Source organism: Lacerta agilis, chromosome 3 (genome assembly GCF_009819535.1).
Source record: "Lacerta agilis isolate rLacAgi1 chromosome 3, rLacAgi1.pri, whole genome shotgun sequence".
NCBI classification, from domain to species: Eukaryota; Metazoa; Chordata; class Lepidosauria; order Squamata; family Lacertidae; genus Lacerta; species Lacerta agilis.
The window spans coordinates 47,691,656-47,717,040 of record NC_046314.1 but is presented as its reverse complement, the minus strand read 5'-3'; the positions used below and the strand labels follow the sequence as shown (position 1 = coordinate 47,717,040).

Sequence of the window (25,385 nt, the reverse complement as noted above, 5' to 3'; positions counted from 1 at the left end):
CAAACATCAAAATGTTTACAGTTGTGGCTATGCACTGCTTCTTGACTTCCAATAAAGGGTTTTTTGCATCTGTTTCATAAAGGTTGCAGGCTGAATGACTGTCCTATACCCTACTTCTGATGCATGTGTATCTGAATTTCCGGCAGATATAAAAGATGCATGCACAAAGAGCACATATTGAAACTGAATGGCCAGCAGTTGTGCAGCTGCTTAGAATCAAACTCAAGTTACTCTAACTTGTACAACGTAAGCTGGAGCACTTTATTTATGGCTGTACAAGTGATACAAGGTATTAGTTCTTTCCATAATTCATTGGGAAGGGGAGATAAATTCTATTTTATTTATGTTGTTTCAAAAAATTATATATTGCTTGACAGTAAAAACAAAAACAACAAAAACATCCATCAATATATCAAAGTTATTTTCATTGTTATTGGGTTAAGTGACTGGCCAGGCTGCTTTCCGAATACTCTCCTGCCAAATGTCTTTACCAAGTTTAGTTTGGTGTGCCAGCTGCACCTGTTCCTATAAAGGTCTGCCTCCCTCCAAGACAGACGACTAAGGGCCAGTGACTGCGTATACATGTGTGGGGCTTTTTGTTTTGTGTTATTACAGTGTTGCAAGCCACTTTGAGGCTATTTCGATCAGAAGATACGATCAGAAGATGGATCATTTCATCCATGGATGAAAGAGACATCCATTAAAATACCGTAAATATAAATTCATAACATGGCAGAGTAATAATTTACTGCTTGGTACAAATTAAAGTGCTCGTTAACATCTAACACCCAGCTACAATTTACCATTCTGATGGGGGGGGGGTTCTGCAGTTAGCCTTGGGGCTCATGCACTTGCCCCCTCAGTCCACAAGAAGGAGGTTAGAAACTTCCATTTCTGCTTCAGTTTAGCCACAGTTTAGCATCACAGCCCATCACTAAACTGTTGTTAATCTTAGCTATAGTTTGTTGGCAAAAAGTCAATTTCTTAAACTATGGTCTGAAATTGGCTTGTAATATTAGCTAGTTTGTTCAGGTTGGATGCGACAGCAATATGTGGTTAATCTAAAACAGAAACAAACAACAGCCACATTGGAAAAGGAGACTGGAAGTGAGGTGCTTGTCTATTCTCAATATTGTGACGCTCAACTATCATTTCACACTATATCTGAATGAACTGAATAATTTTGTGGTAAATAGTGTTTGCTTGTTCCATTATTCCATTCTAGCTAATCCTTCTCTTGTCTCTTTTAAACTATTAACATTTAATATGTGACAAACTTCAAAAAGTATTAAATAGACAGGAAATGGTCAGTTACCAAGTTACATCATTCTGCAGTATCACTAAGGATACAATCCTATGCATTATTACCTGGGAGCTATGAAATTTGGATAAGAAGTGAGCTGTGTTTTCAGAAAGGTAAAGTTTATTTAACCTGCTCCATGGATGAAAGAGACAATAGTATTTATGTCCCCTCTTCAGTATGAGTTTGAAATTACTCTCAAACACCAGATAAGGAAAATTATAGAGATACTCACACTGCCTTGGAAAAGGAAACATGAAATCTTCACAGATGTTCCTTGCATCAGATCTAACATTTTGCTAAAGTATAAATATCACTAAAGTAACTTTTTGGAATAAATACTACTTTACAGATTTCAGTATTTCTTTTTGGAAGGTTGAGGGACAACTACACTTTATAAAGTTTTTTTTAATGTCCTCTAATTTTTTTAAGTACTAGGCAAAATATGAAGGCATTAAGACACTTTTACATGCAAACATTGCTTTTAAATATGAACATATTTGAATATATATTTGTACCAATGACATTAAGATATATTAGGTAGAAAAACAAGTTTATAAAAATGCAGTCTTTTTGACACTCTGATTTGTGCCTCTAATGTTCAGAGTCCTAATGAGCCACTAACTTATGATAGTAATCTATAACAAAATGGAGTTAGTTTCAATACATTGCATAACCTCAGGAAAACTGGATATTTCATGAACATTTCATTCTCAAAGTCCTTCACACTTGATATGAAAACAGTATAGCCAGCCATACTGCTGAATTTCCTCCAATGTTAGTCCGAAAGTATCTGGTGTTTCAAATTTAAAAGGGTTGGGGGGAAGGGAAAGCAAGCAAACCAAAACCCTAGTAACAAAAGCAACAACAGAAGCCATTATGCAGCGTTCACAAGTATAGAATCATTTTCCTTTCTGTTGCCTTGCAACACATAAAGATACATACGCCACGCAAGAAGGGCAAAATCGGAAAGGTAAACTCACTTGCCACTAAATATAAGGGAATACATCATTTGTCACAGCTTCTGGAAGGCACAAGGTTTTGAAAGCATTCAGGATGGTCTAGAATGATGTGCTAAGAGGATATGACCACTATGGATACTTGTATGGTATACTAAGAACCAACTAGTCATGCCCTACCACTTCTGACTCAAGGAACATCTTCCATGTGCAGTGCTCCCCTGAGTTACACATGTGTTTCGTAGTAGTAGTAGAAATTGCTGCTGTTACAACACAGGCTAGTTTTGAGCAATATTTCACAGAATGAACTGTTTCAATGTGAGTTTAACACAGAAGGGTTTTGTGGGTGAATTTCTGTGGGTGGAATATATTCACACTGTCGAAACCACAGAATTGATTTAATGAGTATGGAAGACTTCCACAATGCAAATTTCTTTCAGAAAATGCAATGGTTGTACAGTAGGGGAAAAAAAAGCTCAAACAAAGATTCTCTGTTCATTTATATAGTCATTTCTCTCTCTCCAACTCTCTTCACAACAAGGTATCAAACACTTTGGGGCGCTAGCATTTCAAGACATATCACAAATTGTATTATATTATTTTGAAGTCCAACTGGAAACACGAGTTAATGTTACGGAGTATAAAAAGCACAGCTTATTTTCCACCTCCTTGTTATTTCCCATTCTCTTACATGACAATTGCCTTGGACAAAACATGAGAGTTTTTCTGAACTATTGTGCCTCCTAGAGCTTTGTCGGGTAAATGATTTGGAATGGGGACAGAATTTCATCCATGACACAGCCAACCTTCCCCACACTTTTAACTTTACTGCAGTTGTACTATCAATACTTTTTCTATCTGTAGTTTTAATTTTTCCACATTCTGTGAAAATTGGCTACAAGGTAAATGATGAAAAAGGCAAAATACACATACAAATGCTTCCAAATATGCAAAATACATGATCCAATACTCAACAGAAGACTCTTACTGACTCCAGTGTGTTTTGGATCTTCACCAAAGAAAGGAAGCAGTAAATAGAACACATTTTTTATTTTAATGTCTGCATTCACAGGCGTTATTTGTCACAGTAGCAGGTAACAAATTTGCTTCAAGAGGTGTGATTTAAGTTGACAATGTCCCTTTAAACTTCTGAATTCTAAGCTTAACTGTGGCATATTTACTCTCCCCTTTTTACTTTTTCTTTGCTCTGAGGTATGTGGACCATCTGTGCCTCTAATATGGTGTTCTTAAATAGCCTCCAGTGTGATTCAGTTTTTGTTTTTAATCACTTTTCATTTTGAAAAACTTCCTTTTCATTAACTCTTTAATTTGCTGTTTTAAAGACATTTAACAGCGTTCCTTCCTTCTTAAGCTTTAAGGGTGACTTTAGGTCTCAAGGACCATCACATGAAACTATACATGTTTGACAACATTCTTAGAAGACTCCAAAGTGGTTAGAACCTTCTATAGATAATATCGCATGAGAACTAAGCCCTCCAATATCACATGAGAACTAGGTTCTCACCTGAAAAGCTGGGGCCCATATACAAGCCTATCTTCTAAATACCATGTTCCTAATTCAGGGGCTACTATTGTCTTTTTAATACGGTAATATCTGAACACTATTATATCAATCACTGTATTATTTGAATTTAAGAAAGATATTGACAAGATAGAATGTATGCAGATGATCCAAGATGATAAAGGGTCTGGAAACCAAGCCTTATGAAGAATGGTTAAAGGAATTGGGTCTGTTTAGCCTGGTAAAGAGGAGACTGCGAGGAGAGATGATAGCCATCTTCAAATATCTAAAGGGCTGTCACTTGGAGGATGTTTTCTCCTGCTCCAGGGAGGGGGGGTGTAGGATCCAAATCAATGGATTCAAGTTACAAGAAAGAAGATTCCAAATAAACAGCAGGAATAACTTTCTGATGATAAGAGCTTTTCAACAGTGAAACAGACTCCAATGAGAGGTGGTGAACTCTCCTTCCTGGAAGGTTTTTAAGCAGAGGTTGGATGTATTGTCTAGTTGAGAGTCCTGAATTGCAGGGGGGTGGACTAGATGGGTCTCTTCCAACTCTGATTCTATGAAGGCACCATGAGCATTTCACCAATAACTGCATTATTTTGGAAAATATATATACTCACTAAAGGCTTCTGCTTCATGTTCCAAATAAAACACATGATTGATTAATTGATATGGACTTGAAAATATTAAACCACAATAAGCCAAAATCCAAGCCAACTCACTACACACCAGCACTAGAGAAAGATCTTGAACTGTTCCTTGAAAAGAACCAAATTGAAATTGATTGATCAGGGCAACAAATGAGATTAAAGGTGCAGGCCCTTCATAGTGAACGCTTTTATTGGCTCTCCAAAGATGCAACACTAAGGCTCCAATCAATCAGACTTAGGCCTTGGTTTGCACTTAATATGGAGTAAGTCCTATTGAACTCAGCAAAACTTACTTCTGAGTAAACATGCATAGGATCAGGCTGTAGCACCACCAGTCTGACATCTCAACTCCCACAAACAGGCAGGGGGCAGAAAGGGCCTTTGTGAATTTAATAGCTGGAATTGTACCTAGAAATGAAGTGGAAGCCAACAAAAATGTCAGAACATAAGTAATTATATATTTTTCTACAGTGTGTGTGTGTGTGTGTGTTTCAAATAACTTCTGCAATCCAGCATTTCCAAAGTAAAAAAGTATGTAGGGGCTCCCCAGTTCTCCATGAGTAGGAAAATCTTGGCATGTACCAAGGGAAATTCTGGAGTGAATACAAAACATTTCCTTCCAGAGGAGAAAATGAGATCACATATATTCCTAAATGTCCTTCTAAGTTTGTCAGCACACAGTGAAGCTCACCAACCATTTTCTAACTGAACATTATGCCCTGAGAAGAAGAAAAAATGTTTTGATGCTATAACAAAGCATCCCAAAGAAATACAATATTTCTTTTCAGTCACTTTGAGAACTGATGTACAGCTGTCTTCTGCAGGCTTGATTTTTCTACAGAATGAGATAGAATGTTATCTTCTCAGCGAGAGCTGACCCAGCAGTTTCACATGAAGTTACAATATGACCACATATAAAAGATAGCAATTAACATTTTTAGACATGTGATCGCTTCACCTCTATGCTTGAACATAAACAATACCCATGATTGTCCTTAGGTTGGGTTGTTATTTAAACTGATTTAGGGTCCCTTCAGGTCCAAGATACACATGGTGGTGGTAGAAAACATATCTGCCCCAATCATTTCTAAAACAAGGGGAAGGGTGTGATCCCATTAGGAAGGACTGCTGTTGCCTCCCAGTCATCTTTCCCTCTGTAACCCTTCCTCCCACAAGCTTTTTTCACAGGCAGCCTCATTTCTGGAACTGGAACTTTTGCTGCGAGAAAAAGGACTTAGGGGGAAGGGCTACATAGGAAATAATGGTGGGCAGTAGATGGGTTTAGTGTCTCTTACCCAGGTGCCCCATTTCTGCTTTATATCACACCCAGCTTTAAATCTGTATTTCAAAATCAGCCTGTCACTGGACCTTAGTGGATTCTTCTGGTCAATTTGTTTCTAACACATGCCCCATTACTTGAAGGAGATGGTCAGATTTTAAGTCATAATTAGTCACATCCATCTCTATAGAGCCAATGATGCCAGAATACAACATGACTGATGTAACACAACTTAATGGTTATAATTAAAAGGGAACATGCCTCTTAATTGCATTGGATACCTGCTAATCATCTGGACAATGGGAATTTGATTCAAATTTAGGGTATTAAATGGCAGCAGATGGGCAATAAACTCTCCACTAAGCATGCATACACTGATGAGCACTCCATTCTGCCAGTTACCTCCATTAAGGGTATGTTGGTGGCATCAGTCAGTCCTCAAAATGCTGCATTTGGTGTTGAAATAATTGCTAGTGAGGAAATTTTGATAAGTTAGTTAAAAAATAGTTGATGTGCTTTCATTGTTGCTGCCAAATTAGCATAGACAGGAAACAGCCCATTTGCTCTGCAAGTGTGGCTCAAGAGTCTTCTGTGTAATGGCAGTTTTGTAATTCAGTTTTCAAGAAACTGAGGTCACTTCCAGATGAACTCTTTAAATGAGCATCCATCCAGATTTCTTTTCACAGAGTTTGTGCCTGATCTATACCTTGCACAACCTATATTTATAAATATATTCAAAAAAAATTACACAGGAGGGATATCACAGGTCTCTAGTTTTCCAGCCATGCAAGCAAACTCATGCTGTAAAACATGCCCCCTGAAACTTCCCACCATGTGTAGGAAGTGGGAAGCATAAAGACTATATTCTTGTCATGGAGGCAGACACCAGAATCCCCTTGAGTGTCTGTGTGCAAATTGACACAGCTGCTAGTGTTCACAGATGTTCTGAGGTTGAACACACAACATACATATGCCACTGGCTGATTGACTACTGATTTAAACAAGGCTACTGACGAAAAAGGAATCCCAGTTTTAAATTAAGCCTAATGTGAATTGTGTGGATAAATCCAAACATATTATCCTGCCATGGGCCCTTAAGTTTTGCAAACAACAATCATATATGTTTACAATCATGGTATTTCAGCCAATTGTATTACCTAGGGACATGCCTCAAATTTAAAATAGTCCTCACTGAACCTTGATTATCAGTTCCACTTTTTAACAAAGTGGCATTTGTGGTCAAAAGTTATTTCACCACCACGAGAAATTGAGAAAAGATTTCTATTTGCTGCTGGTAAATTTCTGGTTTGCGCTATTTGTGCTCTGAAGCTTGCAGTCTAGTATAGTTTAAGAGACACCATCTCAGCCAGGAATAGAGTGGAAGACAGCTCAGCTGTAGATGCCTTTGCTTTTGTCATTCTAATGTACTTACCTGAAAGGTCATATACTAAGCAATTAAAAATCTCAGCCTAGAAGCTTCTAAGACAGTGATGGCCAAACGTTGCCCTCCAACTGTTTCAGGACTACAATTCCCATCATCCCTGACCACTGGTCCTGTTAGCTAGGGATGGTGGGGGTTGTAGTCCCAAAACAGCTGGCGGGCAAAGTTTGGCTATCACTGCTCTAAGAGATAATCAACTGGAAGCATAGAAAAATATGAGGCTTTATTTAAGAGACAGGAGTTAAATAGCAAGGAAATAATTTGTTAGAGAAGACACACACAGAGATTCACTGGGACACAGCAAGCCAGAAGGAGCTTGAGGAAAAGAAATGCTGCACAGTAGTTGAATCCTGGATCCCTGCCTGGACAAAGTTACCTTGGATATTTTGAAGAATATTTCATGGACATGATCTAAAGTGACTTTAGACTTTGTAACAAAGTTAAAGGAGCCTTATTTAAGATCTAGGGAGTAAATTTGGGGAAAACAGATATATCTAAATAGCTTTTATTTGAATCTTTGCTCAGAATATGTAAAACAGAAATCTTTTCTCCGTTATATTTTTTTTTTTACATTTAGCTTCTCCAGGCTATTTCCTGAAACCACAACACAAAAAGGGCCAAACCATGATTTGGAATTAAATGTGAACCAGTCTAGTAGATAAACAGCCTTTTTTAGAGCCCTCTGCTTTTCTGTAAGTACTGCAGAAATACAGTGATGCCTCGCAAGACGAAATTAATTCGTTCTGCGAGTGCTGTCATATAGCGAATTTTTCGTCTTGCGAAGCACCAACGGGGGAATAGCGGTTTGACGAAAAAAGGGGAAAAAATCGCGGAAATTTTTCGTCTTGCGAGGCAAGCCCATAGGAAACTTCGTCTTGCGAGTCAGCCTTTCGCTAGCAAATGCCTTTCGTCTAGCGAGTTTTTCATCTAGCGAGGCATTCGTCTAGCGAGGTACCACTGTACATGAGACTTCACTGGCCCAGTAAATAGAGAGAGCAGATCTTGGGGACTCAAATTTCAGTGATGCCAAACTTCAGTGTCCCTCTGCCTTTCTTGCTCCATTATAAATCATAGTTGTGTTATATCAGCTATTTTTGAAAATCTTATTTTAAAGAATAAATCCACAAGAAAAACAAAACCAACCCTTGGGGGTTTTTTTCACAGTTAGGTGAGTGAGCAACATTTACAATTTTTCAAACTTCCCTGAAGGAAAATGTTCAGGTTTCTAGTTTTCTTTCTTTTTCTTTTTTAAGAAATGTGATTGATATTTTGTCACTATCATTGGCTTAGCAGGGATAAATGCATCTTATACCTTCCTGGGCTATACATTTAAACCAGCAATTTCAAAATTATTCTGGTGAATAATATCCTATATTTATTCCCAGCCTGAGATATACCGTATTTTTCCATGGAGAACACACCCCCATGTATAAGACGACTCCCAATTTTTAACACTTATTTATAATATTTAAAAAAAAACCCTCGTCTTATACACGGAAAAATACGGTATATATCTCCTTATTAATCATATGGCAATGAACTCCAATTACAAAAGGATTCCTCAAAACAGATTGCTATGCATCATTATATCATTATCTAGTTCAGAACTTGCTTGTTATGCAACTGAAAGCAAAGCCGATTATACCATGCATATAATTTGATGCATCATCATATATTCATTTTCAAGATGCCATTTTGTTTGCACATACTAAATTTGTTTGTACAAGGGTAAACACAGGCATAGTAAACTGTATGGGTCCCACTTAACAAAAATATTCCAGACTGTGATTTACTTAAACGTTACTTTCACACAATTAGCTTTGCTTCCAAATTTTAAGCCTTTTCAGTTCAAGTTTTCTCCATGTTTATGAAGGCTACAAATTTTGAAAATTAAACTGAATCCCCACACAATCCCAAAATAAGAATGGAAGTTGTTAATAAAAGCATCCAAGTGAAATTGTGAGACTTGACCAGCATGTCATGCAATGGAAATGTCACTTGTCATTTTACAGGTGCCTGAAACTGATCATGCTACAAGATTTTGTGAGCTCTGAGCAATGCTCTTCTAAGACACTTTTTACACACCTGAAGTTCACATCGGTTTTCTTCAAGAGTGAGTGTAATACAAATATACAGCCTACACTGGCCAGTGCTCATTCAAACAGAGCCAAAATGGCAATTTAACCCTTCCTCAGCTGGCCTTTTATCCTGGCCAGCTTTTCCCTTGGGCAAGAATGAAGTGTTGGATGCTTCTTCCTGAACATACACAGAACAACTTCAGGCAGCAGAACTCAATTGTGAATACTCCTCCTGCCACAAACAACTCTGAGAAAGACTAGCTGAGAGCCACTAGATATTGCTCCCTGCAGGGATTTGTTCTGCTTGAAGAAGTGGAAGAGCAGCAGTGCTGAACCAGTTCATTAATTTCAATGGATTTCAATGGATCTACTCTGAGTAGGACTAGCAACTCAATACAGCCCTAGTTTTTCAAAGGCCTTTCATTTCAAATAAAATGAGAAACTATAGTTAACGGAAGACTTCCTGGTTTGAGCCCAAAGGCTCATTTATATTATGGATTATTTAAAATAGGATAATTAAGCATGGATAGTGTAAATAAACTAAATACTTATATCCTTATGTAAGCCACTTTTGTGGTTACCTGGTATCTGTCATTTGTGTATAAAGATTAGAACTGCTTGAATGTGGTAGATGTGAAGTCCCATTGATTTCTGTGAGAGAGGGCATATAACCAGCTCTCCCATGGAAATGAATAGGGCTTCAAAACCCTTTACTTGGATTGGGCTGTGTTCTATTCTTTGTTTCTTTCATGTGCATGTGGCTCTATTAGTTTGCAGCATGTGCGCTTGTGATATTGGATGACATGCTTTAGAACAATTTCCAGGTGGCTGCCATAAATAATCCGACTCAAATTAATATTCGTAAGAAAATGTTCTTTATATATGGCACATACCCTGCAGTGAGTTTTTAAAATGTAAATGTAGATTACATCCTAATGGGTCACGTAACACCTGGTAATAATAGATACATCATTTCTGCCTTTTTATTTTTGAAGCGCTAATGAGTATCCCTTCTTTACTATTTTTCCCCCAGACTAGGCTAAGTGCTTATTGCTGCAGTTCTTAGTCAGGGTAGGAAAGGGAAGTCTGCCTAGTACAATCCATTAGGAAATCCAAGCCATAAATGAAATGACCACAAAGACCTATCAGTTAGCAGAAATGCAGCAGCTGTACATATTTATTGTAACATAACACTATATTGTTGCAGAGATGTGCTGTTTAAAACATGCATAAGGCAGGTGAAACGTGACCATATTACTTCTTTGTTTGAAAATGAGAAGGTGTAGAGTGGCATAACCTCAAATACATAAATAAACATTAGAGTAATGGGGAAGACAGGTACACAACAAGTCTGGCAATAACAGTTCAAAGGTCACTGGTTAAATATGAAACTTTTGCAGCCTTGCAATTTTGATCTTATACTATATTCTTTTTCAATGTGCTGCTTTAGCACAGCTATAAAAACTATAAGGGGCTAGTAAAGCTTTATCACACCTTCCTGAAATGATCACATGTATAGATTGAAAATACCAAAGAAAGGCAACTAATGGAGAAATGGCATTCTTATTTGATTAAAAACCTGAAGAGGTATTAGTTAAAATCCTGACACCAATACCATATTTTTCGCTCCAAAAGACACACTTTTTTCCTCCTGAAAAGTAAGGGGAGGTGTCTGTGCGTCTTATGGAGCGAATGCATGGTCCCTGGAGCCAAATTGCCCAGGGGCCAAAAGCAGATCATGCTTCTTCTTTTTTTTTTACAAAGAGAGAAGGGGGTGTTGAAAGGAAGCCACTGAACAGCTGATCAGCAAGTGATCAGGAGAGAGATAAGGCTCCCTTTCTACCCCAGAATGACCAATGTTCAGGAATTATGGGAGTTGTAGTCAAACAAATGGAGAGCCACAGGTTCCTATCCCTCATTGAAAGTTTGCACCCTCAAAATGCCTATGGGAGAACGCCTTCTCCAATATCAACCTTCCTGTGGATTAAAACATAGTGGTCCATATTGCTCTCTTTATTGGGGCCACTCAACTCAAATTCTGCCCCATTCCCCGATTTATTATTGGGGGAGCCTTGCAGCAATTTTGAGTGCTTAACTCTGTTCTGCAGCAGACAAATCAGCATGTTAGATTACCCAAAATCCAATGGTCAACCCAACAGCAACATCAGGTTGGCTATTGCATTTTGGGTAATCTAAAATGACCAATGGTTGCATCTCACTGGAGCAGAGCGAAAGCAACACACCGGAGTAGGAAACATGTGCAATCTTGGCTGGTGTAAGTGATTGGCAATGGTGGTAGAGCATGGTGGTAACACACAAGAGCAGAAGGTGGGGGTTCCAGGTGGAGCTGTCCAGTGGGGTACCATGCCAAGAGCCCACTAAAGCCTGAACCCCAGTCCCGACTGCATTTCATCATCTGGCATAAAGTACTATTACTCCCTTAAAACTGTTCATATCAGGCGTCTGATAGGCACTGTGGCATAATCCCAGTCCCTGATGACTAAGTACCACATAGTCAGTTAGGCTTTAAAATGTTCTGTGCCAATATGTTAACTTCATGAAAATGTCCCGTCCCCCCACCCTTCACAAATGAAAAGGACCACTGGAAATACTAAACCCTTCATAAGAAACTGAAAACAAACCAAATGACAACAGCCATTGCATAGCAGCCCACTTCTGATATTCCCTATATAAATTTGCTTATTTCTATACCTTCACTCCAGAAGATTCAAACACAAAAACGAACCTCAATATTTTATATTTATAAACTTATAATGGGGGAGGAATAAGTGGGGGGGAAATTGTTATCATAGCAAATTTAACCTCCTATGTATTCGGATTACATTGCTTGCCAAAAGATACAGTGTGGAGGAATCCACAAAGGTGGATCTTTTGGTTCCAGGAGCATGTTCATGCGCTCCTGTGGCTCAATACCTGCATGCAGCAATGACCAGACATTTCCAGCTTCCTGGAAATGCTTCACCTATGGGACAATGGTATTTCCCCATCAGTCAGTACATTTTAAGGAGCTCCAGAAGGTTTATTTGCTTACTCAAGGCTTTACTATCTAATTCTCTCCTCCCCCTTCTTCTCTTATCTTCATTCTCTTTTCACATCCTTTTCTGATCCAGCTCAACTGCAAACCTGTAGCAGGGTATGTTCCTACTTTTGTGAATTTATGGTGATAGCCAAAGATAGTCATACTTAGAGAAGAACCAGTGAAATTAATGGACTTAAACTACTTAAATACATTAGGTTTACTCTGAGTGTGACTTGTCTTCGTTGGATATCACATTTGCTTTTCCCACATCCATCAACAGCCAACAACTCTCTGTAAAGTTCTGAGCAACCTTGCCCTATAAATATGGTTAAGCATTCAGATATATACAAAAATCCTGATCATATTTTGTATAAAAATTCTGCATCGTGAAATCTTGTTACAACCCTAATTGTTAAAAAATAAAATTAGTGGTGCCTCAAATATTCATTATGTGCTCTGCCAAAAAGAGCATAGCATCATTAACTAAAACTGAAAATGTCATCTAAAGGAGCTGCACATGTATATTATTTCAAATATATTTTCTTAGCTTCCAGCTGTGTGTAAACTAAAACAATTTTCAACCAAATTTCTTTGAAATTATCACTTAGACTATTTATGTTGTTTTAGGTACTGCCAACACCACTAAAATAAAAAACAGATATGTCTGCAATGCTTAACACAAATTAATTAGAAAGAGAGAAAGAGAGAGCAATAGAGGATCCACTGGAGTCAATGGAAAGAATTCAAGTCACCTACAAAGGACTTTGGATCAAGTTTTTAATCACAGTTCTAATCCTGCTGTCAGCTGTAGCAAGTGATAAACACTTCGCTAATGTTATCTAGGTAGGGAGCAAAATGCTAAATGAGATTTGTATTCCTGCTGCTTTCCTGCATAGGTTTTAAGATTCCTTTCAGAAATAATCCTTACAAAATCGTAACTGCAATTAGAATACTTTTGGCTCTTATTTTTATGGCACAGTATCCTTGCCTGTCTTTACAGACACCTGACTTGACAGAATGCAAGTACAACCAGCTGATAAAAACTGATTAAATAGGGTATATATTAACAAAAGTCTTGATAGTTCAGCAGAAGAGGTGCATAGGTAAGGGGGGTGGGAAAACACAAGGATTTCTAAAATTAAAATGTCACCTGAGATATTGCGTAGAACTAGGTTCTCTGTATATTGCACTCCTTATACTCTTACCTTGTTCCTCTTGAAGTATGCTCTTCGACAAGCAGCAAAGCACTTCTCGCTGCAGAAACATTTCACTTCACTTCCCATACTCAGAGAATAACGCTTGATTCCCACTTTCTGGCACCAGGCACACATTATTTGTACATTTGACACATCGTCTTCTGCAACGAAAAGACAAGAAGAGTAAAATGAGCATCCTGTCAAACATCCATACGCTACACCTCAAACATCTATTTCAGTCATCTTTCTTGTATCTACTTCTCTGTAAGCAATCAAATATTTGCACGTTTCTGTTTGCCTGCCTGTTTGCTAAAGCAGCTGGTGACAGGCTGCCTCATTCTTCAACTGTCTAGAAACAATTATCAATTTTATAGATTATCCAATGTGCTGCCATTTTCAGCGGTTTTAGCATTTTAAAGAAAACGTTGAACTTTCATTCATTAAACTCAGTAACTAACACCAAAGAATATTGTAACGTTCCCATTATTTATAACTCTAGAGAGCTGAATCAACATCATCTGCTCATGAAACTCAGGAGCTCTATTCATCTTACTAATTTGAGTAGGTTAACACATGGAAGAACAAGACAACAGGAGTTGGCAATGTTTTGTCCCCAATGGCCACAGGCATGCCAGTAGGTGCAAACAGAACTGGGTATGGACATGAGCCTGGGCATTGGGCAGATGAGCCCCCCCCCACACACACACACACAAAATTAATTTTCCCCTTCCCACTGCTATTCTCATCACAACTGCATTATCTACAGCCAACCAAACAGCTACTTAATAGGCTTAGGAACCCACAAATTACATGTGAAGTCCAGTGGTGGAAGGAAGTGACTTAGAGCAGGCAGTATGGAATACCTCCAAGAGCTGTATGTATCCCACAGGCCACAGGTTATCCACATGTACTCTAAAACATGGCATTTGAGCCTGTTTGGTTCTGTGTATGTAGAAATAAATAGAAATTACTCAAGCATGACCAATACTTGTGTGAGCCTGTTCTTATGATTGCTTATTTGTAATTAAGTCCTATTGAGTTCAATTAGATTGATCCTCAAATATCTGCATAGTATTGTTGCCTTAATATAATTGCTATACAGTGGTACCCCGTGCTATGCACGCGATCCGTTCCGGATCGCGCTACGTAACACGGGTGTGCTTAACACGAACGCCCCGAGGGGGGGACAAAAAACCCGGAAGTTTGCGCATTTTTGCGCTTCTGTGCATGTGTGAATGCGCACCCGTGCACATTCCTGGGAGGATTTCCAGGTCACGGAGGTATGACTGTATACTGGTGCCATATGCTGAATTCACATTAAAATGTATGTATGTATATGCATGCATTATTTAACTGAATTATACTTCACCGTGCTCTGCTTCCTACAAATTTAATAATCATGCAGCATGGTTCTCATGGAGTTCCAATCTGCATGGACTGCATTTTCACGCGCATGCATTCTTTATGATCACACTTCTCTGTTCCCTTATCCTAAGCATCCTAGCTTCAGAATCATTCAAATCTTTCCACACAGCCAGTTTTCTGTCACAGTTTCCTGCAAAGTTTCTGACCTAGTGGATTCGAAAGGATAATAAAACACATAATCTCTGTGCATAAAACACAAACTCTCATGGCTTTAAAGATGAAGAGCCTGATTAAATCTAAAAGCTCATTGTCAACATCGTGCAACTTTTATTGACAAATATAAATCACAACACAAATTGGAAGTGGGGGAAATGTTATTAAACTGGCAATATTTATTCTGTTGACATTAATCAAATGTGGCACATAGTTTTGAGTTATGGTAGCTGGGGAAAGGAGCCAAATGCCTTTAGTACAAATTAGTTAGCCAATAATTCTGCAGAATTATGACAGTGTTGCTACACAACAAATCCTTTACAGTGGGAATGGGATGGTTTTATGACAGATTCTCTGAACCTTGAATTGTTCATAGTGCATGGACTACAAACTGGTTTAGTAATTAGTCTTTGGGGCATCTTTATAGCAATCAAACAGAGTACCAAGGTTGTAATCACTGTGGCAAACTGAGTTTGAAAACACAAGCTTGGGTTCCTAACGCTGCTTTCTTTGATACTGACCTGCTGAACTTCTTTTCTGAAAGTGGTTCAACGTCCACCCCAATGTACAGTAAAATCAAGACTGCAATCCTGTATTCACTTACATGAATTCCATTTTACTCAGTGGGACTTACTTCTGAGTATATATATATATATATATATATATATATATATATATATATCTGTACTGTGGAGTTACTTTGCATATATGACATACACACTGAACTTGTCATTCAAGGGCACATCCAGAGAGGCCTAATTCTAGGGATCCATTGTGCTATTTCAACAAATCTAGATCTTATGCTTCAGACCTGGCTTCAGTCTACACTGGTTGACAAGGATTAAAACAATGCTACTTTAATCTGTGCTCTCCAGAAGGTAGTCCCTAGATGATGCTGTAGCACTAACTGCCCAATGGAAAGACACCCTGTTTCCTTGAAATGAAAGCACTACCTGAGTTTCCCCTGCATTTACTGATCCCAACCTTCCAACCAAACCAGCAAAACTATGCATTGCATGGGATCTCTGCCTGAGCCTGATGCTGGCCCTGGATGACTACTGCCATTGTGCTCCTTTCTGCCTGCCTACTTCTTACCTGTCCTTTTAGACCTGGTCCCATTGGCCTGTCTGAACTCTTTGTGGATCTGAGCCTATGCAAAGGACCTACCTGTAACTGATCGTAGCTTTCACTCAATACAGACTTGATCCCAATGATGTTCTGTGGGACCCTCTCCCTTGAACCTTCACCCCAAGTCCTGCCTAGCTGGCCTCAGATCTGAAAACTACAATGTGATAGCATGGGGTTTGCCTCTCACATTATGATTTAAAGACATGGGGTTGGATCCATACCTGAGAGGAATGGAACTCCACTTATTGAATGCATCTGCAGGGGGAAGCGGAAAGGAGACAATTTATGCCAATTTCTTGTTCCCTTGCAGCCTTCTATACCTCCGGGGGGGCAGAATCTGGGGGACCCTCTGGAACCATGTAGGAAATGGTGCTGGGGGTTACAGAAGCAAGGGCAAATTTGGCAAAAATTACTTCCCCTTTCCACCAGTGGAAACTCCACTGAATCTTGATCTAGTGTATTCCCTTCGTCCACAAATACAGGAAACAATACATGTGTCTAGTTTTGATTTTAAAAAACCAGTGTAAATAAAGGAATACAACATGTATTGGAAAGCAAGCTATTCCTATGGATCATTAAGATCAACACTGGAATTGGGATGGAGGGAATAACAATGACAAAATTAATTTAATGAAAAAATATCAAAACACTAAGTACTTACTGTGTAGTATATCTATTAATGGCTGTGCTGCACTTTCCCCAACCAGTTCCAGCCCAGATAGTCCCACCCAGAAAGTCAGAAGCAACATGGACTCTGATATAGTACAGACTTTGATGGCTGTATAAGATTTGGTGGGTTGTAAAGAACTACACTACAGCTCTTGTCCTGGAACAGAATAGCAGCTCCTAACAAGAAGCTTCTGCGACTTTTCCACCAGTTTGGAAGGCTGCTGTACATCCTACGAGTCATTTGCCCCCTGGTATAGAAGGTTTGTCATGGCTAGAGGAAATAGTAGTATGTCTGAGGATTGCATTCATATTGTTCAGGTACTAAATATAAAAAAAACTGTAAGTGGTCCTTGTGGAATATCCACTATTTCTTGTGGGATGTAAACACAGAGCAGCCAAACACAACATTGCTAGAGTGGACATTGCTAGAGTCCTCCAGGCATAACTTCCTACTACCTGGACTGAGTTAACTTCCTCTCTGACCAGAAGTAGGTGTGGTCTTACCTGGGAACAAGATCCCAGGGAACAGTCTCCATTTTGCCTCGTCTCTTGAAGAAGCAGGATGCCCTCTTGGCTTGCAGCTGAGAGAAGCACAGGTGAAGCCTGTTCCCCTATGGAATCAGCTTCACTACATGTAAATACATTTATCTAAGCCTGTCTGCCTCTCTGAGCCTGTACTGTAACTCATGGATGATTGTAAGTAAACTCTTTTATATCTTATAAACAGTACAGTGTTGTGTCTTTACTTTTAAGAGGGAACAAGGGGAATATACCAGGAATATATATTTCTTATAGAGGCTTTAGCAAGCCTGTGCAAGCGCATCTGCTGTGTGTGTTTTAAAAGGGAATGAAACTCTGCTAAGTTTGGAGCTTGTTAATTCAAGCTGGGATGAGATATATAAAATAATATATCATCATCCACACTCCTCAACATTCCCACATTTCAGACAAGGAGAATGGAATGCAGAAGTTAAGATCCTCAACTATAATTTACATTCATATTTTGACCTGTTTCACCTTATGGAATCCATCGGATATGAGAAGCATACACAAAACACAAGCATTTTTCAAGATCTGGCTTCTAGCTAAAACACATGCATTTCTTTTGTACCGAGAAAAGCAGGGTGACAGATACCCTTTGTCAGATAACAGGATAACAGGGATGGGTTCAAGTGATGTCAGTCACTCAGACAAAGTACAGGCAACAGGATCAAAGTTCATTCATTTTATTGACTGTGTTTCCACAATCTACAACATTTTAGATATAGAATTCTATATATCTATAGTAAATTGACTCCCAGAAGGTGAATCCATCATTGATATATACAACAGTGTCCTATATGATTGGAAGGTATCTTGCAGATGTTAGTAACCATGACTCATTATATCATAGCTGAATTTATCTGAGGTAATATCAGCACCACCCTCTCCACAACTCCAGTCAGCTATCTCAAACACCCTTTCAGCACCCTTTCCATAGCAGTGCCTCACTGTATCAGCAGCAGCACCAGCCCATTTGGTACTGGTCAGCTGTATGAGTCATGCCTTCTCTTGTGGCAGTCCCTTGTCGCCCTCCCTCCTCCCAGTAACAAACAGAATCAACCCGCTTGCCACATCCTTCTGTTGTTCTGAGTTTAACAGCATACAAAAAAGATGAAAACTTCCCCACTCCCATTTAAAAGCTGTGCTATTCCTTGTGCCATTTTCATATTCTCTATTATGCCTTGCTGAAAAGCAAAACGAATGCTACAGTGGTCATTAGCTGAGAGCAAGCTACAAGGTTCCCTTGGCTTGCAACACAGTGAAGCACTTGTATAAATTGTTCCCTATAGGTGGGGCAGGGCAGGAAGAACAGCTGTGGCTAGGCAGAGTAAAAGGCACTAGCAAGAGCGACTAAGACCAGAACATGCATGGCTTTGCTTTACAGCCACTTTATATTGGCAGCTCAATTACTTTTTAAGTGCCTCCTGTCTCTTAACCATAGCTAAGAAGTTTGGGCATCATGCTAAGCTATGGTTAATATACTGTAAACCAACTACAAATCTTGATCAATGAGCTCCCATTAACTATAGTTAGTAAACCATAGTTAAGCTGTGTGTCTGCATTTGAACAATCAATTTTAGCTATGGTTAACTTAATAATGATTTATAATTAATGGGGCAGTGTGCTGTGTGAACAGGGCCATAACTAAAATAGCACAATCCACACACAAGAGAGTAGTATCAGCTGGTTCAGCGGAACCCTTAGGTATGAAGAAATACAGAAAAATAACCTATGGGGATTTTTTAAACGCCAGATCAAACCAACAGAATGCTGAGTGTCTGCTGAGCGGTAGGAGGGAATAAAAGGCATAGGGATGAAACAGAGTATCATGGGATACGGCACCAATAACGGGCTGAACACGAACACTCCATACTGCAATATTTTGTTGCAGACCCCCACTTGGTGGTTTCCTCCCCCTTCCTAAACAACAATATACAATAACAAATATTAATTGGTACTAACATTTATAAGAACAAGTCTGGAATCTACACCAGAACTTAAGCAAAAAACCTGAAGTTGTTTTGCCATTGCTGCAAAGAAGTCAAGCTTTCCATGAAACATTACCTTAAACGTAACCAAATGCTCTGGGTGGGATTCAATGCCATGCTCTTCCAATCATTCCATCAGGTCAGGGTAGGAGAGAGGCAGGTTTTTTCCTGAAGTTTTGCTGCTCCAGCCTCAGGCTGGCACTGCAGAGAGGCTCAGATCAGACCTGTCTCCAGCTGCTTGGCTGACTTAGGATGCAGTGGATACTTAAGCTGTCTCCACCCTGACCTGATTCCACCCCATTTTAGGGCATTACACTAGCAGCAGCAATAGCCTATTCACAGCAACTACATCATCAACAAGTTCAGCAGGAGCCTCCAGAATCTCTGTTGTATCCTAACCCCCTCCAGCATCATGGTAAAAATTGCTCTGCCCATCCCCTAAAATATCAATCTGCATGCTTTTATAGATCTAGTGAATAAAAACATTATTTACTGCTAGTATCTTTGTTGTGTACCTGGAATATGGAGCAACAAACTGGAAAGAGTGTGACTTTTTCAGATCATGTGTCAGTCACCCCAAAATCTTTATATTAATACCCCCAATATGAGTTACTTGCTATTAAAGTAAAATCCTGCTAACTACTGTAGCTACCTCTCTTTCCTCAATGCTATAAAAAAACATATTTAGACCACCATGTGTTCTAATTCAAACACAGTTTGGAAAACAGAAACAAAACAATATCTGCGCTTGTTTATTTCAATAAACATCTTAACTGTTGTAATTAGAGGAGGTGATATTATCAACACATTTATTTTTCTTGCTGTCTGAGGACCAGAATGACTGTCTCTGACATTCATATAGCTAATAGATATTCAAGGAATTCCAGCTTGTGTTTTCTACTCCAGGGTTATGTCATTAGAGGTGGAAGCAGTACTTCCCTTAACTGTTGTACAAACAGCACTTATACGTGTCTCCTTATGGTTTTCCAGCCTGTGTATGTTTCATAATGAACAATGCAATAAACATGGAGCGTTCACAGTGTTAAATCATGCTCCCAGTGGGAACAGTTTGAATAACAAGGTAAAATTATCACATTATAATAACTAAATATGCATCAGGCAAAAGCATGCTTCAATTAATCATCAAAAGTTTGCAGTGTCATTTTAAGTCTTAATTAAGAAGAACGTTTCATTGCTCTTCCCCCTCCCTCTTTCAGTCTGTAGTGAATGAATAAAGCCAGTGGAAATCTAGTGTAACTAAATTGTTCTCATATCCTCTCCCCACCCCCATCCTGACTTTATTTTCCAAGAAGATTATCAGCAATATGAAAGCTTTAGGCCTATGTTGTTTAGAGACAAGAAACTTTCAAATTCAAGAAAACTGTTAGGGGCTTACAGGAATGAAGAATTTGGGGTTTTTTCTCCATCTTTTAAAATCAGATATTGTTTTTAGCTTGTGTATTTTCAAGGTAGTAAATATTACAAGAAACATATTGACAGGTTTTGTAAAATTGCTTATTTCTGAGGTGTCTAGCATTTCCTATTATATATTTGCCTTAAGGCTGTTTTCATGTGGTAGTTTGGCTAGCCACCAACAGACATCTCTGCAAAATACAGCATGATGAGGGAGGAAGCAGCAGTGGGCAGCCCAGGCAAGCCACGGAGGAACAGTCACAACAGGCCAGAGCATCTCCTCAGCTGCTATGCCAGTCTGCTGCCACCACTACAGGCCACCTCACTGACAATGTTTTCTCAGCCTCAGCAGCATATGGCAAGGAGAAAGGGGAAAGGGATGCTGAACAGTTCCTCTTATCCCTGCTTAACTCCCCATCACCAAATGTATTTCTCTCCCTGGGCTCACTTCAGGTGTTGGAGACAAGACTGAAGAAAAAATGGCACCAGGAACTATTGCAGGGAGGTAAACTGCCCGTCCAGGAGGGGGGGATTTTAGTACCTCCTGCCTATGCACCCTTAAAAGTCAGAACCATTTCTGTATGACAGAGGAAGAACCACATCTTCTGCCATTGTATCTGTACTTTTGACCCAGATCTCCTAGATTCAAATCTAGTTGTTTGCATTTGTTTGTTTGTTTGTTTGACTATTTATATAAACAAAAGGTCTCAGGGTAGGTTGCAACAAGTTAAATAAAAAGCAATGTCAATATAATAAAATCTTCAAAGCTCAGCAAAACAAACTGTATGTGAGACAGCCTTCAGCTTTTGTCTCACTGTTCTTTCAAATTCAGTGGCTGCATAAAATGCATGTCTTGAACTGGCATCTAAAGACAAACAGTGTGGGTGCTAGTTAAATTTCAAGGGGCAGTTAGTTCCAAAGCCCTTTGGTACTGCCATGGCTCTCCTACACAAATCTCAACTCCTATGTAAGAATATACAGAGAAAGACACTCCTTTCAAGTACTGCTCATTAATTCCAACCCCCCTCATTCCTATCTTTCTGCTTTTTATATTTCCCCCTTTTTACTAGTAAAAAATTTCACCTATATAGCTGACAAGATTGGTACATTATATGATTCCTAAGTTCTTTCGAAGGGACGCAGGTGGCGCTGTGGTCTAAACCACTAAGCCTAGGGCTTGCCGATTGGAAGGTCGGCGGTTTGAATCCCCACGATGGGGTGAGCTCCCATTGCTCGGTCCCAGCTCCTGCCAACCTAGCAATTTGAAAGCACATCAAAGTGCAAGTAGATAAATAGGTACCGCTCCGGTGAGAAGGTAAACGGCGTTTCTGTGCGCTGCTCTGTTTTCACCAGAAGCGGCTTAGTCATGCTGGCCACATGACCCGGAAAAACTGTCTGCGGACAAATGTCGGCTCCCTCAGCCAATAAAGCGTGATGAGCGCCACAACCCCAGAGTCGTTCGCGACTGGACTTAACTGTCAGGGGTCCTTTACCTTTTAAGTTCTTTCACAAAGCATTAACAATGTTCTTTGCTACATGTTGAGTCTATATTAGGTCTATTTCTCCCTTCAGTTAAGTCAACAGAGTGCAACAAAACTCCCATCTACTTAAACAGATACACATTTGAGCCTGCTGTTATATAAATTCAGCAATTATTGCAGTGTATACAAATAACATATAAATAATAACATAGCAATTAAACACCCTACTATAGCCATAACAGTTACTTTTGCAGTTTATGAAAAACAGCACCCAATACAAATTAATCATACCTCATATAAACCTCGAGAAATGCCACATGGGAAAGAATTGCTCCAGATAAGAATGTCATGAAAATATAAAACATTTCAGCATAGTCTCTCTAGGGCATATATATTTGATCATATCAAGCCTTTCAGAGGCAATAGGCAGGATTTCAATCTGAACTGAAACACTGTTTTCCCTAGATGAGTTCATCAACATGACAGGCACATGATATTAATATCACTACTATGGTTGTTTAGTTACACACTTAATATTAATCCTGATAATCTTCCTTTATATTACTTAAATACTTTCAGACATTCCTTAACGCACTCTACCGCTGAAACACCCAACTGAAGTGAATAGAACTCATACCAATCAATCACTTAAAAATTTACTGTATGAATGCATAATTCATTTGATTAAAAAAAAATCTCATGGAATTTGCAGGACATTATAATCTCACATATAACCTCAGGGTTGTGGTTGCTATTGCTCAGATCTGAAGAGGTATCCCAAGCAAAGCCTTCATACAACCTGTCTGCCATATTAGGCTGCAATTGAGGCTTTAGAAATCCACCACAGCTAGCCATACAACCATTAATTATGTGCATCAACTTTCAGCGTAAATTGTTTGGGGTTTTTTCCAAACCTGATGGAGAGGTGACTAGAGGAGCTGCAGCTTGTAGGACTTAGGTGTAGCATAACTCAAAAAGGCACAGGATTCTCTACATGTCTGGAACTATTGTTCCTAGATGAGGACCACCTAGCCAAAATTAATCACTTTTATGCAGCATGGATTTCAATGAGAGAATTAAGCTTGTGCCGTGATCTCTGTAATTGAAATCTATGACACCTAGAACTGTACAGCTTTCAAAAATCATTCCTGTTGGACCACAGGAACACATATATTATACTAAACAGATCGTTGATCCATCTAGCTCAATATTGTCTACACCAGAGGCCCCCAAACTAAGGCCCGGGGGCTGGATATGGCCCAATCGCCTTCTAAATGTGGCCCGCTGACGGTCCGGGAATCAGCGTGTTTTTACATGAGTAGAATGTGTCCTTTTATTTAAAATACATCTCTGGGTTATTTGTGGGGCCTGTCTGGTGTTTTTACATGAGTAGAATGTGTGCTTTTATTTAAAATGCATCTCTGGGTTATTTGTGGGGCATAGGAATTTGTTCATATTTTTTTTCAAAATATAGTCCAGCCCCCCACAAGGTCTGAGGGACAGTGGACCGGGTGAAAAAGTTTGCTGACCCCTGGTCTACACTGTCTGACAGTAGTTCTCCAGAGTTTCAGACTGGGATATTTCAGAGTCCTACATGGAGATATGATGGATTGGATTTGGAACCACTTATTTATTTTAAAATATTTATAAACTGCTTTATACTTAAAAACTGCAAAGTGGTGTGCAAGTATAAATCATAAATACATAATAAAACATAGGTTTGTGCAACTTTTCTGTGCTGGGGCTACCTTGACAAGCATTACTACTCTGAAAAGGCTAGGGTGAACAAATACATTTTTAGAAAATGCTGGCTGCTAAAATATACTATATATCCCACTGTGTTGAAATCATTGCCCATCTAAGTTGGTTTCACATAAGTCCCATCAAAATCAGTGGGATAATTCAGTCATTACTTAGACTGCAATCCTAAGCATATCTACTCATAAGTAAGTCATAAGTGATGCTATTCCCAGGTAAGTGAGATAGGATTGCAGCCCTAGTTCCCATGGGAATCAATGGAATCTAAGTGCAACTAATTTAGTTTGGCTCTAATCCAATGACTTTTTAAAAGCACTTAGCGAGAGAAACCATTAAGGGTTTGCATGTTTCTGCAATTCTTGATCAATCATTTATAATTGTAAATAGAATATTTTATAAGGAAGCTGTATCTAACAAGTACAGAACTTCTGCCCGAGGTCATTACAAATTAAGTAATTTACCTGCTGGTGGCTTTATGAAAGGTGGTGGAATTAATGGTACAATAATGGGTACATTCCCATGCTCCTTCAATCCTGCTGGTGAGTCTGAGAGTCCATTTCCTGTGGTAAGCCCCGGATAGCCTGCGTTTATGTTGTAGGATGAAATAACACTGTCTTCAGGTAATTTTGTTTTTGGCAAAGAATTTTCTGTTAAAAAAAACAACAGAATAAATTATAACATATTAAAACTACTAATCAGATATACTTACTTGGGGACCAACTAACTCAGCATGCCTTCCTTTTGGCCATGAAGCTTGTGTTGTAAAGAATGCATCCTGCAACCATTTGCGAACTACCGGTAATACATAGTGATTATTCTCAGATATTGGGGCATGTGAGCGCCCAATTCCTCCTTGCCCTTCATAAGCGGGAGGTGGCCAATATGATGCCTTCCAAGTGTTGTTGAACTCCAACTCCCATTAGCTCCAGCCATCATGGCCAGTTATCAGGGATGACAGGAGTTGTGGTCCAGCAACATCTAAACAGCACCACACTGGCTACCCCTGAAACATGCCATGTCATTGCAATATGACATTTTATTTGTACTTCTGTTGTATCATGTGGCATTTGCAACCACTAATGAATCCGGCAGGATATATATGCCCTTTATTAAACAAGCCTACTTTGAATTCTTTGTCCCTCCTGCTGGGTCTCTGTGGTGTTTGCAAAGTCACTTACTGGCAGCTGTCCTCTCAATCTGTGCCACTAGGCTACTCTTCCTGTCTACTTCCCCAACTCTCCTATAGTATTCTGCATATATTTACACCTATCCTTTTACAACTTTAATAAAAGAGAACTATTTTTAAAGCGAACATGCATAGTTTTAAAACCCTCATCTAACCCCCTTGAATTCAAT

The 25,385-nt window shown here is 39.1% G+C and overlaps 1 protein-coding gene across 4 annotated transcripts in view; it reads right to left on the bottom strand.

Moving 5' to 3' along the window:
- The window catches only part of SOBP (sine oculis binding protein homolog), a 138,757-nt gene that overhangs the window by 91,292 nt on the left and 22,080 nt on the right, over nucleotides 1-25,385 (bottom strand). For 2 of the 4 annotated variants that reach the window (XM_033143538.1, XM_033143536.1), the window contains exons 3-4: nucleotides 24,491-24,676; nucleotides 13,481-13,632 (exon numbers count right to left, since the gene is read on the bottom strand). In XM_033143538.1, the coding sequence (XP_032999429.1) occupies nucleotides 13,481-13,632; nucleotides 24,491-24,676 (338 nt within the window). The remainder of the gene's footprint in view (nucleotides 1-13,480; nucleotides 13,633-24,490; nucleotides 24,677-25,385) is intronic. The other 2 variants (XM_033143537.1, XM_033143539.1) reach the window with 2 other exon arrangements.